We start from the raw sequence: 18,236 nt of genomic DNA, 5'->3' as shown, positions 1-18,236 counted from the left end.
GTTTGATAGACTATAGAATGTGAAGAGGGGCAAAAAGGGGAGGTCGGCTTTGCCCATTAACAGGGTAACACTAGTTGCGATAGCCCTGCGGTTTTATCGAAGTTAAACCCCGCCTTGGTCATTTCTTTTTAAAGCTAAGCCCGCAGTTGGCTTTCGGTGGCCGGCCGGAGAGTTTGTGAGGGGCTGTCATTGGTGTTGTTTGCTGGAGACAAGAGTTCCGAAAGCTACCATAGTCCATGGTGGAAACATTATCGCGAGATAGTAAGGTCTCGGCATTCGTGGAACCAATTCCGGAAAGCGAAAGCCACCAGGGCAGGAATGTGCGCGAAGGGACCAACAGACTCTTCGCAATTGTAAACTTATTCTCCACATCAAGGAACCATGTGAGACAGGAGGGAAAGAGCATGTTGGGGAACAGGGAAAGGTATCTGGACTATGTCTTCCACGCGACTGTCCAGGCGGGAACAAGCCGCCTTTTAGTCGGCCGTTCAGGCAAAAAAAAGAAAACGATAGCATCTGCTGCTTAGTCTCCCAATCAGAAGGTCATTTGACATCAACGGATAACAATGCCGGGGTGTTGGAGCATAAGGCGGTTATACACCACACAGGAGAAGCCTCCTGATGATTGACACCGGGCTGGATTTACCGATTTCTCGGGACTTCGGTTGTTGAAGATGAAGCGTCCCACACAGTGTGAATAGCTCAGGACGGGACTGGGCCGAGTCAGGACGCTGGCCTTGAGGGGCAGCCAAGTAATTTAACTGGAGACTGCCAAGAGGTGAAGAGTTTTTATCTCACCCCTTTCCGAGCTGTCAAAGTTTCGTAGTTTGTTTGTAGTTGGAACCCATGAGGCAATGACATTCATGCATGAAAAGCAGCCACTGCGACAGAGACAAGGCATGCATAAGGTTATTGTCATGAGATAATGCGAAATTAAGTTATGACGGATTCTTAGTTCGAGAGGATTCTGAAAGACGGGTAGTTAGACCAGAGACAATTACCGTAGGGGCGGCCAGAAATGTCGATCGCTTGGCAGTAGCGGAAAGTGATGCCTGGTTCTGCCGGGCTGCCGACGCTGGATGCGAAGGCGCCAAGAGCCCTACTCTTCATGGTAGCAATAATAGTGATCGCCACGAATTGTGGACCCCCTTAACGGCCATGACACCTTCGTTCCAGCGTGACGGTAACAATCCGGTCGTTATGGACAATGTCTCGAGCCGGGGGTCTACTCTAAGAGGAAACTCGTTGACGACAACCTATTTGAATTTGCTGTTCTCGTGAGAGCAGCCGTGTGCTGGATCGACAAAGATCTATCATGGAGCAGATCTGTCCTGCGCTGACACTGAGAGATCAGCAAACGATGCCATAACTGGACGAACCGACCGTGAGAATAATCTGCATGTGCTTGAGTCCACATGTTCTACTTGGATTTGGTCAGGCATATGATCGAATCTCGACATTCTTTGACTAAACCAATGTCCATTTTGCGCGATTGCGCTGTAATATATCGGCTCACAAATGTTTTAGTTGAGCCTTTCAGTACTGCAAATGCAATGTTTGGACGCATTTCTTTCTGGATCATATACATTTTGGCATCTGCGGCTTGTGATAGACTGCCCCGCGGCAATGTACACAATTACTGCCGTTTCCCTTGTAAGCGGGCCACTTTGCGATGGCCATCTAACTTCCAAGTTGGGTGCACGTTTATGCATAGAGTCATGATCTTCACAAGGACATGTCAGCCTACATGATAGCATAAGATAGCCAATCTTGGCAAGGTACATCTTGCTGCTTTGGTACGACCTTTGGCGCCAAAGGCCTTCAGAGCATGTGCTGTGATCTTCCTGAGATCATCCAAGTTGATAGTATTACGATTCAGGAAGTAGCTTGAGGGAGTCTCATTATTGGAAAGGGGTCTTCGCATACTGGCAGCGGCAAGTTGACTGCTTCTGACGGTTGTCAATCCAGTCTACACTGGTCTGCCAGGCATGTGAAGATTAGATACACCTGACAATCCGCCTGTTGATAGAGCCCTAGTTGTGAGCACAAGTCCATGCGCATGGGATTGTCAAGGGTTCACAAGACGTTCGAGGCTTTGCGCTGAATGCTTATGTCTGAGGCCATGATAAAACAGACCAACAAAGAGATCAGAGTATGCTTGGTATCACCAGGACAGCATGTAGGGATCACTCGGCGGGGTGGGTTCTCCTGCTGTAAAGTACCAATGAAAGAAGCTCATTAGCCAAGGAGCGTAGGTGTTGTACCAAGTAACCTTATGTAGGCTAGTCCGAGGATTCTGCCAGGCCACTGTACCTAGTATGGAGATACAATATGAACTTATACACCCAGCCCAAAAGAAACCTGTTGGTGATCTTGGTAGTACGAGCGCAGACGTAGATGACGCGACTTGATAAAGCAGCGTCACCAGAGCGGTACACTTGGAAATAAAACGAGCTGCATCGTGAACAAACGCATGCAACTCCAAAACACGACCTTTGGCAGAGGCGGAGAGTTAGCTGGCTCGACAAGAAGAGCAATACAGTCCCGACGTAGGTGTTCGAATGGATGGGGTTAGTAAGTATACTAGTAGTACTTTTGTCAGGCCAGTGGGAATCAATGGGAGGGTGTGATTCGTCGACACTTTCCTGTTCTGGGCAATAGCGCCGGTCAACTGAACTGCACTGCCGGTATTGGGTTGATTAAAACCGTTGGGTGGTTACACATCTCCACTCGGTCTGACTATACTGTTTCTGTGGACACCGCTGCATTCCTACAAAGTGGAATGTCGAAGAAGCACCAGACCTACGTTGCTGTTGTTCTTTTGATGCCAACCAGACCCATCATGGTACATCTCGTGGGAAGCAGTAAAAAAAACCGCCTCGACTCACACCAGCTGTTCGTTTCTATTCTTCCTACAAGGGAGGAACAAGTGGAGTCGATTCATATGGATGATAAGATGATGCATAGGACAAGCATACAGTAGTGCGGTGTACTAATGAAAAAGCCCTTATCAACTCCTCCTGAAGGCCATGATAGGACTGCGGTGGTCAGGGATCCATTGATACTCAACACTAAACCGACCTATGTTGGTGCAATTGCAGCAACAGTGGTATCAGATCCTCATCATGGAGACACTACAGTGCAGTCACCGGGTGAGCCGCGTCACCTCCAGGGTGCTCTTGCAGAATTCGACAAGAATGCCTGTTTGGTGTTGACGGCTCTTGAAACTCATTCGGATACACTAGTGCCTCCCGCTTATTAAAGTGTTCCACCCTAAGTTGCTGGTTAGCCGCAACAGAATACACATGCAGAACACCGCACCGACAACGATTGATAAAATTACACTATCTCAGAAGGAGTCGGAGACACTTCTATATTTGCATGGTGCAATTACATCTTACACGTATCATCAGTGACGGAGAGGGTCCTTGCCGTGTGCTCATGCCATTCCATGGTTCCTCCCTCAGATACCGCATCGCAGCCGCGAGACCCAGAATACATACTTTGTAGTATCTGGCATTCCGATACTGCCGCTCAGGGACGATCGAGGCCCAGTGCAGCTGGAGGCGGGTGCTTGCTTGACCCAATCGTTCTGTTCAAGTCCGCGATCGCCACGATCCTGCTATTGCTCGCCTGCGTGATTATTTCCTCTTGCTTATCTTCAAGGTAATCGATTACCCAAACAGAAAGCAATCTAGCGTCATGATTTACACTTGTAGTAACCCGGTGGATCCTCCAAATCAATTTCTAAGCCGATCCGCGAAGCGGGACCTTCAGGCTTCTGGAATCAATGGCATGGCACGCTCATTGTCTCTCGGCGATGCTAACGCGATACCGACTGGGGCGTTTCCCGCTATGTCAGTGAGAAAGAAATTTTGCGCTCCATAGTGGCCAAAGAGTTCGAAAATTTTCTGTTGGTGTGTTACTTGAGCAGTTCAATGTCGCTTGTCCACTGTGCAACATCGCTTACAACGAAAAAGACTGGAGTCCTGGTGACAGAAATTATTGTCCCCGCGGCCATGGTACTGCATGGGGAGTGGCCACTCCTGTTTGGTCCAAGTTTGACTCGCGGACCGCTTTCCTTTGGCCGCGGCACAAGTCGAACCCACATTTCCCATGCTCCTCCTCGCAGACCCGAGGTCCCGTCAGAATGCTTCTTCCCCTGACACGCTGCACCTTTGATAGGCCAATCTTACACGGCCTAACGATGGTGGTTTGAAGTTTCATCCTCGAATTGTGCCACCTTCGCTGGAAGCCAACTTGCCAGACTGTGGCAAGAGGCAAGATGATCCTATCCTCCCTAACTCAATGCTCCTATCTACCTCCCAGTGTAGACAGTCGAATTTAGGCTACCGGAACCAGTCCGTACCAGCCCGCTAGTAAACATTCCGAACCAAAAAACCCACGTTCGTCCCCTACGCTTGGCGTCGGGTCTCCCATCCAAACTTCAAGGTTTCAGGAACCACTTGTATATACTGCTAGGCCGCTATAGGTCAGAGTACTTGCTGACCTTGTCGACCTTCCCAGTTCAGACTTCAGAGCCCCCTGGTTTTGACTTCCGTGAGGGGCAACCCTGGGGGCTTTCCCTCCCATAGGACAGCACGGGATACGTCGGCCCAGACCGTGATATGGGGTAGACTAGCTTCGACTAACTGATTGACTTCCTAGTTTTCACTTTTTACTTCTGTAGGCTCATGAGCAGCAGGATCTAAAACTAATCTGGCGAAAAGCTTTGCGTGGTAAAGGGCTGGCCCTCCACAGCATATCCACTCCCCGTGGCCGGTAGTTTAGCCTTCCATGTGCGTGGGTGGCTCGTCCATTTCCTACTTCCATTGTGCAATGTCCCCTTTCCCCTCTTCTTTTACCTTTTGACTGTTTCTTGGGTAGTCCTGGCAAGTACGTGCGAAGGCTTGACCCCTGACTCGAACACAGATCGGCCTTGCACGACTTTGCCCATTCTTGTCGACACTCCAGGAATTATCTAGATCGCCCCAACCCACTATCTTCCATCCGGGGCTTCTACAAAACTCGCCGTCCTATCTCCCGGGCCGAGCTGCAGCTTTCTCCGCCGCTTGAGGAAGAGAATAATGACCGCAGCCTACCCCGGCATCCGATTTACAACACCCGTTCAACAATGAGTCTTGTACATGTCTTGAGTGCCCTGGGGGCATTCGATGAAGGGGGACGCGACCTATTCCGCCGAACGATCTATGGCCCGGGTGGCGTCACTCTGGACATTGATCCCCTCCCCAGCACGCAGCGCAAAGGTCTTATTGCAGTCTCTGTCATGGCCGTTCTATCCTTCATAGCGACACTGGCCTTGATCTGTTTCATCAGCTATCGACTCATCTTCTGGCGCGGTTCCTATGCCCGGTACATCGGTTACAATCAATATGTCATTCTCATCTACAACCTCGTTTTGGCCGATCTCCAGCAAGCGCTCGCCTTCCTGATATGCATCAAATGGATCGCAGAGGATAAGATCTCCGCGGACTCGGCAGGTTGTTTCCTCCAGGGATTCTGGCTGCAGGTAGGAGACCCAGGAAGTGGACTTTTCGTCATGGCGATCGCTTTTCATACCTTCCTTCTCGTCGCTCTCGGGCGGAAAATGAGCCATCGCGTCTTCGTCACCTTCGTCATTGGCGTTTGGATCTTCGTCGCCGTCCTAGTCATCATCCCTCTTGCTGCTCATGGCCGCTACGTCTTTATCCCATCAGGTGCCTGGGTAAGTCATCCTTCCTTCATCGACTGGGCCCACAACTAAACTTTCGCGCTTTTAGTGCTGGATCAGCGAAGACTACGAATCTATCCGTCTCTGGACTCACTATATCTGGATTTTCTTGGCCGAATTCGGCACGGTCTGTCTATACGCGGTGATGTGGTTCCAGCTGCGGATCCGGATCAAGCAATCCGCCATTCTGGGCAGCAGTCACATCGAAAGTCTCAAGCGCCTTCGCCGCGTCATCGGATACATGGTTATCTATCCGATCGCCTATATTGTTCTGTCCCTCCCTCTGGCCGCAGGTCGAATGGCGACCGCGCAAGGCAACTCCCCAAGTGTAGCCTACTTCTGTGTTGCCGGTGCTTTGATCACCAGCTCCGGACTGGTTGACGCCCTGCTTTACACCCTGACCCGTCGCAACCTGATTCTGGAATCGGAGCCCAGCCACGATCGCAGTTACAACCGCTTCGCCAGCAGCAAGGGCCGAAAGACCACAGAAAACCATCTAACCACCATCACCGCGGACCCCAAGATGAACCGGACGGACATTAGCGCTCTGCGCAAGGGCTTACATCATGAAGATGATGATCTCGAGCAAACTGTGCGCGACGGCTCCACCGACAACATCGTGCAGACTGCCGGCGTTGAATTGACCCCCATGGGTAAGGTGTACCAACACACGACGATCGAGATTACCTCTGAACCTGCATTCGACAATGGAGTCGAAGAGAGCAGCGATCGCTCGAGCAAGGATTCAGACCGTCACCATGGGAGAATCAATGACTCGTCAGCACGGATGTGGGGGAGGTAGTCGCCCACCGAATGTCTTCAAAATAATGCCCTTTTCTTCCTCATTTTCTATGTTATACTACTTCTCACGCCTATATTTGTACCACTATATACGGTTTATTCTATACTTGAGGTGGCAGCTATTCCAGACCAGAGCACCTTCATTCTCTGATGACCCCAACATCTATCCTTCGATCAGAAGATCTATCTCTATCCCTCTCCGCGGAGGGCCGCGGAGGAGCAGAAGCATGAGATTCCTTACCTTTCATCTTGCATACATTTCTATGCACATGTATATACCTTGCACCAGATTTTTCCTTTTTCTCTTTTCTTCTTTTCTCTGAATACCTCTAGGAATGATACCAGACAATTTTCTATTCTTATTCTTATTTCTTTTCTTCTTCTTTTGTCTTGGGTCCAAATTAGCAGAAGTGGTGCACTGCGGAATCAATAAAAGTTCTTTCTGTTATGATGAAATTTCATCTTCGGAGAGTTGTGATCTTTCCCTTCCATTCTTTATTTATACATCACTTGCTTCGTTCTCATTCAAAAAAGTACCATACCGGTATTTCTATATCTTGATCCAAGAATACCGTTCTAATAAGACTATATACTACGATGAGAAAAGAGAACCCATGGCTATTCAGTCAGTGTGCTATCTATGAATAGGTACATAGTAGTAAGTACTAACTAAATAAGTTTTTATCGAAAGTACAGAAAGTTGATCGTTTCGCCTTATGATAATAAAAGGAAATGGGGTAGTTGCGAAACACATGGGACGATTGGGATCATCATGGGGCGATCGGTGGTAACTTATTGATGGAGTAGGTGTTAGTAGTAGTAGTAGAGGGAATCTGGTACGTGATTAATGAGTATGTTATCTGTGGGTTATGCATGAATGACTGCTAGGGAGTCGCTTGCTGGTCGGCAACCACGCTTGCTTTCCTTAGTCAGTGAGTGGTGTACAAATTACTTTCAAGCTCGTTCATCTCGATATCTCGCTTTCTCTTTTGATGTGACTGCCTGGATGCGATGGCGACGTGGATAGATAGCTGCGGTGCGAGCGAGAAGTTAATTGGGGCATTCAGGCCACTACATGGTATGACGCATTACCAGCAATTGAGAAAAGTTATGCCTCAATTTTACTTCTCTGAGCAAGATCACTTGAGACTATAAGTTGTAATATCTGCCCCCTATACTCTTGGTCTTGTCGACTGGGTAGGACAATGCTTCAAGCTTGGCATGGGATTCGAAATTGCTTGTCTTGCCGTACACGCCTCATCTGACGGCTATATAGCTGGAGATGGCAAGCTTATAGTAGGTAAGATATGTATGTCATAGAACTTGTGAAAAAAAGGACAGGGGTGAGTAAAGTCTCTTCATCGTACCTTTGGATTTTCGAAACCGGGGGGGCCTCGATGGTATTTCGAGCAGAATAGCCGCGTGGGGAGAGCGGGGTTGGAGCCGAGCTCCGAACAGCAAATGAGGAGCCTACGTTCATGACTCAAGGGCGTGACCGGGATGATGTACATATAAAAAATCGTGATTTCTCAAGGATATTTCTGTTTTCTCTTTTTTATTATTCATGGCAATAATTGCATTCCATTGCTCCGAATAACTGTTGTACTGATTCAATGCTGACATGGAGCAACATGTTGCATTGTGCGCTGTGACTGTGGTGGCGATCTGGGTTTTGCAGGTATGCATGTCTGCAGCGCAGCATATCCTCTGCAGGATGCTCCCTACAATGAGACAGTTACTGACCAATAGTATAGTTTACTTACAAGTTCCTCAGATCTCCCCTTCGTCACATACCGGGACCTCTGTACACAAGAGTAACGAGGTTGCCGCTAAAGCTATCGATCGTCACGGGAAAGCGCATCTACTTCATCCACGATCTGCACCAGAAATATGGCCCTGTAGTGCGTATCGCTCCGGACGAGGTTTCTATTTCCTCACTGCCCGAGTTCAAAGAGATCCATCGTGTCGGGTCGGCCTTCCTGAAGACCCCATGGTATCAAAAGTTCTCCTGGGACCGAAATCCGGGAGTCTTTACTATGCGGGATCCCAAGGAACATGCTGCGCGTAGGAAGTTGTTTGCGCGTGCATTCTCCAAATCCGAATTAAGACAAACATGGGAGCCCGTAGTAAGGGAAAAAGTCCAGTTAGCAGTGTCTCGGATTCGCGGTGAATTGCTGCGGGATGGGACATCCGATGTTCTGAAGTGGTGGACGTTTCTCGCCACTGATGTGAGCGGACATTTGATGTTCGGTGAATCATTTGAAATGCTGCAGTATGGAAAGGTGAGTTATTTAAAGTGCCCATTGCTGCATGACAGACTCGGCTAATGGTTAGAAGAAAAACAAATATATCAATATTTTAGAGTCCACCATGATGGGCTCGGGAATCAACGTAGAGCTTCCCCTTGTGGCACTCATTGGCCGATATGTCCCACTTGCATCCTTCCAGGAGATGTTTCGCCCCAGTGACTATCTTACTGAATATGGAAGGCGAGCGGTGTCAAGGAGTCGAGCGAATAGCAACTCCACCCGGAATATTTTCACCGGAATAGTGAATGAATCGGAGAAGGCGAGCAGCACGCTTTCTGAGGAGGACGTGGTAATCGAAGCGGGCAACCTGATTGTGGCTGGCTCCGATACTACTGCTGTCACGTTGACGTACCTGGTATGGGCTGTGCTGTCGCAGCCGAAGCTCCAGCACGATCTGGAAGAAGAGGTCAGTGCGCTGGCTCCGAATTATAACGACGCTGCGCTGGAGGAACTGCCGCTGCTGAATGCCGTCATCACGGAGACCCTACGACTCTATGGAGCAGCTCCGGGCTCCTTGCCTCGGGGCGTGCCGAATGGCGGTGCGACCTTTTGCGGATACCAGATTCCTCAAGGTACCACGGTCAGCACGCAGAGTTACACCATGCACCGGGATGAGGGACTTTACCCAGATCCCGAGACCTTTGATGTCACTCGCTGGTTAGGAGGGGATGGACATGGATCCGATGCAGCCAGGCAGGGTCTCTCCCCCTTTGGGTACGGCACCCGAATCTGCCTAGGGGTGCATCTCGCCTGGATGGAACTTCGCTTAGCAGCAACCGAGTTCTTCCGTGAGTGTCGAGGGGTGCGACTGGCGTCGGGCACAACACGGGAAAGTATGAAGCCGGAAAACTATTTTCTGATCGCTCCGTCTGGACATCGCTGTGACATTCAACGTCAATAAACGAACGAACTCCATTAAGCTGCATGAGGTGTCGCTCGCTTGGAAGAATGGTCTGCAGACGGGCTCGTCTAGCGGCAGTAAGCGCTTGTGTGGGGAAGGACAAGGAGGTATGTGATCGAGATGGATGACGATCCGGTTCGAGAAGGTGGATAGATCATAGGACAGGACAGGACAGGGGGATGGATTCAATGCCGAATGGACGTGCAGAAGGATTATGTATTGCAGACCCGAAGGAGTGAGGAAGTCAATGGATGCAGGAGAATGGAGGAAATTGACCGAATGGTGATGGAGACTAGAGACTAGAATTATCTAGTAGCCTTAGTAGTGGTAGAAGAGATGGTAAGAGAGGGGCTGTCCGTGTTCCATTATTGTGGGTCCCAACCTGCAGCTTCGGCCGAAGCGGCATGGAAAACCCCCAAAGAAGAAGCAGAAGAAGGCAGAATGGCAAATGAAGCCAGCCGCCCGGGGTCTGGCCGGGCTGTTTGTTCCCCACCGCCAGGCCTGATCAGGTACAACCTTTGGTTCAATCACCGGCTACCGTCTCCGTTCCCTCCACTCTTTCCCCCCCCGAGAACTCTGGAATGTCCTTTCATCTATCAGCTGTTTGTATTCACTGCTAGTACTAGCAAGCAACGAGTCCTCCGTCTGTTCATCGTGAACCATTCCCGATACCCAGTAATCCCGACCTACCGCCAAGTAAGCAACCACGGGTCTGGCCGTACCGGTCACTGCCAAGATGATTGTTGCAAGGGCGCAGCTCTCGTTTGTCAATGAAGCAAAGCAAATCCCACCCTCCAACTGTCTATCCCCGAAATCTTGCCCCTCTCCGCGGCGTTAGCCCGCTTGTCGGGATTTGAACCGCCTGATGACCACCATATAAAGATTTTTTAAACTGCTGGCCGGGGCATGTGTCTTCTTTCCTTTCCGCATCTCCTAATTATCCCGTGGAATACTATCTTGACAATGGGGGAGCGATGACAGTCACAACAAAACCAGCAGAAGCCGGGCGACGACGGCGTCTGGAACGGGATCTGATGGAAACTTCGACCCAATCGGGCCACAATGATGGGTAGGTGCTGGAAGATGGATGGAGAGACTAGGGATACTAGTCGTCCTGTCAGTACTCTTCCCCCCTGTCCAACGACTGGACGGACCGATCGGATTCAGGGATTATCCGGGGAGGTGCTGCAGTAGTTCGGACGGAAACTTGACTGATCTTTGCTTTGACAGCCGTGGGGGGCGCTTCCGTTTCCATGGCTCGGGTCTCAAACGGTGTTTTGGCCCCTTCGTCAGGAATCCCTCTAGTCTCTATATATTCCGTGCTAAGACGACAGCATCAACCCCCGTCGCTCCCGGCCCGCGCATACTAGATGCCAAGGCCATGTCAGATCCGCACTCGGCTCAGGATGGGCCCTTAACCAAAGGTTCCCCCTCTGCCGGGACAGCATCAACTCTTGATGGGAATGGTATACTTCCTGCCGCCTTTCACCTCTTCTCCCCTTACTCACGAGTCCTGCGGATCAACGGTTGCTAACTGCCGAGTCTAGAATGGATGCAGAAACTGGCTAAACTATGTGGCCCCAGCGCTACCCTGCGCAACGTTGGAACTCCAATGGCTGAAATAGAGTCTATGTTTGACTCTGTTTTCCCGCGAAACCCAGTCGAAACCATTCGGGATTTGCAGTCCGCTCAGTCCGTCAACACGGTCCAGCTATACGGCAGCAATGAGGACATGTAAGCGGGGACGCCATAATAATACGGCATCGAATCCCGCTGACACGTTGCAGACTGGATGCATACTACATTTTCATACATTCATACTATCCCATCCTTCCTCCGCCTGATCGTTTGCCTGTTACCCACAATCCAGTTAGGGTGGACCATCCGGATGAGTTCAGGCCGGCAAGTCCACTCGCGCTAGCCATCTCAGCGATGGTGGCGCTGGTTCCCCACAAAGATGTGAAATATCCTGCCAGACCAGAATATGTCAGCATCCGAAGAGAGGTTTCACTGCGATTTGCCAAAGCCGCATATGCGGTGATTGCTCGGGATTACCAGCCGCTACGGGCCCCTGGTCGGTTCGAAGGCTCTTTGCGCGATTCTATCGGTCGGCCACCGTTTCACTCCAAACTCCCTGTGTGCCTGGAAGGAGTTATTGCACTATCTATCCTGTGCTTCTATGAATATGGCCAGCAAGGGAATCTCGATAACTCGGCAAGGTTAGCGAATGAGGCTTTGGAAATGGCCTTCATGCTAGGACTGCATGAGTCTCTGGAGGAGAATGAGTATGCCTTGGCCCGGCGCAGGTCATGGTGGTTTGTGGTTGGTTTTGTTAGCTCTTTCCATCCATACAATGCTGATTTCTTAGTATATGGCCGCAAGCCATATGGCAACGGTGACTGGCATGGTGAGTGCTACATCTGGCAGCAAGGTGGGCAATTGACTAATCCTTTACAGCCGGCCTCGTTTGATGTGTACGATCCTTCATTTGTGACCCCATATCCAAAAGTGTGTTTCCGCCTAGTTCGAGGAACCCATGCTTATGCCTTCTAGGACTGGAGGCTCCGTGTTGAAGCCCAACAAACTTTATATGAAGCTGGTATTTTTGCCGTTGAGCTTGACGAGACTATACGGCGCCGAGAGGATGTGTCATGGATTCAAAAGCGGATGTCCGAGCTCGATAATCAGATTACCTCACTGCTATTTGAGTGCCGAGATAAACTGTCAGCAACCCAGGGCCCACAGCCAAACTGTGTCGAATCGGTGGCCGCAAGCGCTTTGAGATCGTATGCTGAGATTAAATTGCACAGGTGAGTATTCAGGTTTGTTATTGTCTGCACTGGCGGACTGACTGTGTAGTGCTCGGATCAAATTGCACCGATATTGTGCCTTTCAAGATGTGCCCATGTTCTCTGAACAGCCTGGTCCGCATCCAGGCTTGTGTGCCAACAAAAGCATAGACGAAGGTCGAGCATCCAGTGATACGACCTTGCTGCAGCGTCCCGCTTCGATGCAACAATTTGGCATCCAGTTCCCCTTCTCATCGCACACATCCTCAGTGATCTGTGTCCATGCAGCCATAAACGTTGTAACTTTGTTGGACAGTCTTCCATTTCCTAACCCAACTAATGATGACTCTCCGACCAATTTACCGTACATATTCCAGAACTATGAGGTTCCCCGGGCCATGCCCACTTTGATCTGTTGCGCCATGCAGGCGGGCTATACGATGCTGACTCTGAGTTGCAAAACAAGGCCTTTCGTTACAAAGGTGCCGGATTCGAATGCAGGTGACTTTCCATTAGCAGGACTGAGGAACGAGCTGGAACAGAGCCTACGAGTAGTAGCGAAGTTCCTGGCGAATCATGCAATTGCCTTTGAGGCAATCCAAGGAATGCGTGGTACGTATACGTACTCCACCTTGTGGTTGATTGAAGCTGACCCTAGTAGACGAGATGGTGGAAGCAATAGAACGTGAATTCGGCAAGCCTTGACAGAATGTATGTCTAATGTGAAAGCCAGCACTTCACGTCCTTGGGTTATTGCCGATGGTCACCGTTGAGTGCATGTTATGGATTCACACAGATATACCGAAGTTCTGTTGATATCGATTTCTTCCTCAATACCAAGGACCCTGTGATGGCGCGGCACAGATGCAGTGAAATGACCAAGTCTATGCGCATACCCAATTACTATCATACAAGAAGCATTAGCGTACTGTTAGAATTTGATACCAAAAACCCTGACAATATTCAGTTCTGGGAAGTCATCTGACTCTTTCAACGATGTTTTCACTGACAGCATGCTCCGTGATGCATCTAAGCGGCTGAGATTCGTGAATTGGTATCCATACGGCGCTAAAGCCACCCGTGATAGAGACCTCCTAAGTGACGCACACAGCATTCTACGATTCACGCTGACTCGTGTGATGGGAACTTCCCGTCTCTAAGGAATGAAAAAATTCACACGGCGGGTCATCCAAACGGTGACTCCCACGGAAACTGATTTCAAAATTGGCTATAAAATTCTCGCTGTGTTCCTTGCCTCCTCCTCTCCCCCTTTCTCTGCATCGCCTCTCTTCTCTATCAATACATTATCAGCCAAGCTCATTCCTACCTTATATATGTATTCGTCTTAGACATAAGATGGCTAACATGCCTCGAGCATACTTTGATATTTATTGACTTCATCTCTTTCTTGCGGCATCTCTTCATGTCGAGAGGCGAAACCTTTCTGACATAGCATGACGACCTGTCATTGCACGAGTCATCCCAGAGTCTTCGGTGTTGATATATACGCTGACCGGGGACTGGAAAGTAAAGCAACATAGTCGAAATTATGGGCACAGTGCCATTCTCATATCGAGACTTGCCAAATGGGGGCCATAGAGCATACAGCTTACTGCTAAGCTCGCGCTCATTACTTAGAAAGGGTAACAAGATCTAATGACACATACACTTGGGACTTTGGGACTTATTTTACAATGGATAGAGAGACCTACCGTCGAGCATTTACAAACACGTCCTATTATGAAGGCACGATACAAAGATTATCATACTCGAGGACGATCGTCTCCTTCTCAACGAGAGATTGTCAGTCGCGCTCCTCTAGCTGCACTGTACTTGGTGGAACCGTGTCCTTCCCTCATGACGTGAGCAAACCGTACACAAGGGCTTGATAGTGCATGCAGGATGAATATCGCATGCGACGCTATAGCCCAGTCAGGACTTTACTGTAACGGAAATGTCGCCTCACGTATGTCATTCCTCTGTTATGTTTTTCGGTGACAGCTAATAGCCACTTTTATTATAGACGAGCGCAGACTGGCGAGATAATCAGCTGAAGGCACACTGGTTCTCCTCCCAAGATAAAAGGGGGGATCTGATGATCCTCTGCAATCGTTACGGTAAAATATACTATATCCTACATGCTCTCTGATATATTGCTCAGCGGACCGACGCGTGGTTGAGGTGCTGATTGATGCCTCGTATATCAGTGACTGCTTCCTTTCTATGGACCGAACAACCGAGGGTTCCGAACGTTATAGCGACTTACCGCTGCTTTATCTTGTGCCCTTGGCGTCTGTCGTTGAGCTCATCGTCTGACCCATGAACGAACGTGCCATATATTCTTTCTAGCCCTGCAGTCCCAGCAGATCCCATGGTATCATTGTCTCCAGCATGTTGGCGGAAATGCATTTACTCTTGCCTGACGCGTCGACCCTTATGGCAAGCCACAAGAGAAGAAGGAAGACAAAACAGAAGGCAATCTGGACTTAGACATGCTTTCTTTGGTTACATTGACGGAGCTGTCTATCCACAGACTACAATAGCGATGACGTGCACGCCGTACTTGACTCGCCTGAGGAAGCGCAGCACTATAGATTTAAGAAATGGTAGCCTTTGATGTTACCGTGTGGCACATGATGAATACTTCCACATCAAAAATGAATGGAATGGCCTACACAGTTCAAGACACAGAACAGTCTCAGGTGAGTACACAGAAGCCCCATGGACACCGTGGACCTGGCTAACTCGTCATATAGCAGCACTTCGTCGTCAGTAACGCCTTTCCTCTCTTGCCAAGCAGCTTGTCCCGGTTATGGACGATTGCCAGTTGGCCGATGATTATCCGATGAGAGCAGGAAGGTTTTAGAAACAGACAGGATAACCATCGAGAAGAGGCACCATGCCACATGTCTGTTCATATCGGACTTATCCAGTGCTGAAAACAGCCATAAGATACTTTCTGGATTGCTTAAGAAACATGTTACGAAGCTCCAGATCGCGGAGGCAGCTACTCGATTTAATAGTATGCTTGCTCATGATCACGGGATCCCCTTGGCCTCTTCCTCTTTCGCAAACCCATTCGACGACCCAGGCCTTCCTATAATGGCACGCGTGCGTTTAGATAAACGAAACAGCTGGGAACGGTCGCAAGGAGTGATTGTTTTTCTGGGTACAACAGCACTTATGCAGTCTGGCTCATGTCGGCCACGCCTTACCCCAGCTCCCCGGACAACATAGCGGAGTTCATAATACTCAGTGAAACAGAGAACTGGCGGAGGGGTCCGAAGACCACGCCCTTCAATAGCACAGGCTTTCATAACCTGGGCAAGAGGTTCTCCAGGCTGTCTCAATGGAAAGAAAGCATCCCATAACAGCCGGCATGAGGCACACCATGGGCTTCTAATGATGTCCGACTGCACCAGATGATGAAGTGTAGACATCACCGGCTTCACGGTGTGTGTGGGACGAAAGTGATATTGGTCAAATACAGGGCTGCTTGCTTCAAGCAAAGTCACATGTCTCTGATCACAGAACTGTCTCCTGAACCGACATGCTCCCAAGGCACTGGGCTCCGTACTGTGATCGTCCAGAGGTGTCTGCTCCTGAAATTCATTCACCTCATGTTGTTGGCTCCCTTTGTTATCTCCATGAGATAAAATTCTTTGCAATCATTCAAAGCCAGCCATGGTGTTGGCCACTTCATGTGGCCATTCGTTGACTGGATTTGCCGCTGCTGGACAACCCGGGAATTTGCTTTCTGGATATCATGACCTTACATTGAATGAATGGATCACTCGTTCCACTAACTCAAACTGAGCCCACTGATGTATAATAGTATCCGCAGTCAATCTTCACCTGCACAGAAAGACCAAAATTCCCAGCTGGAATTCCCTGTTTAATGCAGACTTGGATACAGCGAAAAGCCGTCAAATCCCAAGAAAGCCAAATGTCGCAAGACTTAGAAACCGGAAGACGGAGGCTGAGAAGAACGCAATGGCGGGAAATTTTAGAGAACTTGTCAAGGACAATAGAAGTGGGTTCTTACTATTACCACTGACAGCTCATTTCTCTGGACAAATGTCTACCCAATGACCAAGATATATAAGATGATAATACGGAGAAGGATACGACCGAGCTGCCAGATTTAGGACTTTGATTTCCGCAGATTGAGCTCCTGAGAAACAATTGCTCAGCACCTGCTGATGCCCTTAAATGCAGGCAAAGGCTCGGTTAATCACCGCCAGCTGCAGACTGCCCCTTTCCTTGATGATTCCACGAAACGTGGCATCGCCTTGAGAAGCTGGTTCAAGAGCTATGGATTATTAACAGGACTGTATTGTCTATGGGTGTTTTTCTCCTGGAACCACTGCGCCCCACTAGCAAGCCAAGGTATACAAGTTGCCAATCGACCGACCGCGCTGGCCGAATCACTTGGTACGATTATTTCCAGATGGGAGAATGAAAGCTACCCCTTCGACTGAGTGGAGTCGAGTTCCAATCGAAGAAAAGACTGGTAAGGCAGACGATCTTTGGCGTTCCAAAGCAAGCACAATAGACATGCACACGGCAAAGCAGAAGTCCACTGTGGAATTACATTTACCCTATCTTCTCTGACTGGGATCACACAATTCCCATCCAGGTATGGGGGGAAATATCAGCGCCATGGCCATGGCCCCTGCGGGCTTTCGCGGGGTGGTCGGTGGCTGTAAGGACTGCCGGCCACTAGAGTTCAACGCTCTCATCCGCCCGCACAAATTTATCCGCACATTGCCTTGACGGCAAGCGCACTCCGCGCCTGAAGGACTCCCTCGCTGCCGGGTTGCCGTCTGGATCTACCGTGCTGTTGACTTTTGAGGATCTGCGGTCTTTACTGTCAATCAATCAAACGGCTGATATGTGTCGGGAAATCGCCGACGAAGTATCCTTCAAGGAAGGACAAGAAAGCGTGAATTCATAGCTCATCTCTCAAAATGGGCTTTTGTACGACAGCAAAGGCTGAGGTACTTGATCCAGATCTTCAAAATTCCGGTTCGAACAAAACGGTCTCTATAAGTGGCTGTGTGTTTCGAAGCCGCTTCGACTAAAGGTAACATTTGTGACACTTCAGTCAATGGAGATGATCAGATGGACGGTTTCGCTAAATCTTTGGCCCAGATAGAGAATTGTCTGCGGAATGCGCCAATGACCACAACAAAAGAAGCATGATTGCAAGATACCAATGATCAAGACCATTACTTCTGCCCAGCCGTCAATGATCATAGAAGGTCTGCAGAATTCGGCCTGCGTCACACTCTATTGTCTATTATCACTGCAGCCAAGATGTACGAACAAACCAGGCGCCGATGGAGCAGTTCCACCTCCACGCCGAATGTCGCACACACAAAAAGGCTGTCTCTGGTAACTTGGGCTAGCAGTCTACTTCGGTCTCATTTATCGCAGCTAACGACGAATCCCAAATACATCGGTCATGAAGAGCGCCATGGCATCTAACATTGAAACGCACACACACGATCTTCATATATGTGTCTCAAAATCAACATCTTCACTCTCCTCTGGGCATGAGTCGAGAGGCTGTACATGTTGCAGTTCAGCTTGTGAACCCATCTATCAGCACACTTGGGATTCCGGTTGAACTCCTCTCTCAAAGCAAGGGGGAAGGTTGAATCAACAACCTCTCCCGATTGCTGTACTTTCTATCGACAGGA

General features: G+C 49.5%; 4 protein-coding genes across 4 annotated transcripts; all 4 read left to right on the top strand.

The window, feature by feature from the left end:
- Positions 1-5,134: 5,134 nt before the first annotated feature.
- Positions 5,135-6,533, top strand: gprC (the record flags this gene model as incomplete). Its single annotated transcript, XM_041684750.1, has 2 exons — positions 5,135-5,725; positions 5,781-6,533. The coding sequence occupies 2 exons, from the start codon at positions 5,135-5,137 to the stop codon at positions 6,531-6,533; spliced, it is 1,344 nt and encodes a 447-aa protein (XP_041538903.1).
- Positions 6,534-8,153: 1,620 nt separating this feature from the next.
- On the top strand, positions 8,154-9,742 carry AKAW2_20076A (cytochrome P450; the record flags this gene model as incomplete). The annotated part of the gene is made up of 3 exons (XM_041684749.1): positions 8,154-8,210; positions 8,287-8,814; positions 8,870-9,742. The coding sequence occupies 3 exons, from the start codon at positions 8,154-8,156 to the stop codon at positions 9,740-9,742; spliced, it is 1,458 nt and encodes a 485-aa protein (XP_041538902.1).
- A 1,087-nt stretch (positions 9,743-10,829) lies between these two features.
- On the top strand, positions 10,830-13,236 carry AKAW2_20075A (transcription factor domain-containing protein; the record flags this gene model as incomplete). The annotated part of the gene is made up of 9 exons (XM_041684748.1): positions 10,830-10,858; positions 10,973-11,208; positions 11,290-11,476; positions 11,530-12,064; positions 12,111-12,149; positions 12,200-12,250; positions 12,296-12,552; positions 12,602-13,143; positions 13,193-13,236. The coding sequence occupies 9 exons, from the start codon at positions 10,830-10,832 to the stop codon at positions 13,234-13,236; spliced, it is 1,920 nt and encodes a 639-aa protein (XP_041538901.1).
- A 1,249-nt stretch (positions 13,237-14,485) lies between these two features.
- Positions 14,486-14,854, top strand: AKAW2_20074A (uncharacterized protein; the record flags this gene model as incomplete). The annotated part of the gene is made up of 3 exons (XM_041684747.1): positions 14,486-14,497; positions 14,555-14,648; positions 14,739-14,854. The coding sequence occupies 3 exons, from the start codon at positions 14,486-14,488 to the stop codon at positions 14,852-14,854; spliced, it is 222 nt and encodes a 73-aa protein (XP_041538900.1).
- Between the last annotated feature and the right edge of the window lie 3,382 nt (positions 14,855-18,236).

The sequence above is a fragment of the Aspergillus luchuensis genome, chromosome 2, assembly GCF_016861625.1.
Source record: "Aspergillus luchuensis IFO 4308 DNA, chromosome 2, nearly complete sequence".
Classification (NCBI taxonomy): domain Eukaryota; kingdom Fungi; phylum Ascomycota; class Eurotiomycetes; order Eurotiales; family Aspergillaceae; genus Aspergillus; species Aspergillus luchuensis.
Note: the sequence above shows the minus strand (reverse complement) of the source record. Positions and strands in the feature narration are given on the sequence as shown.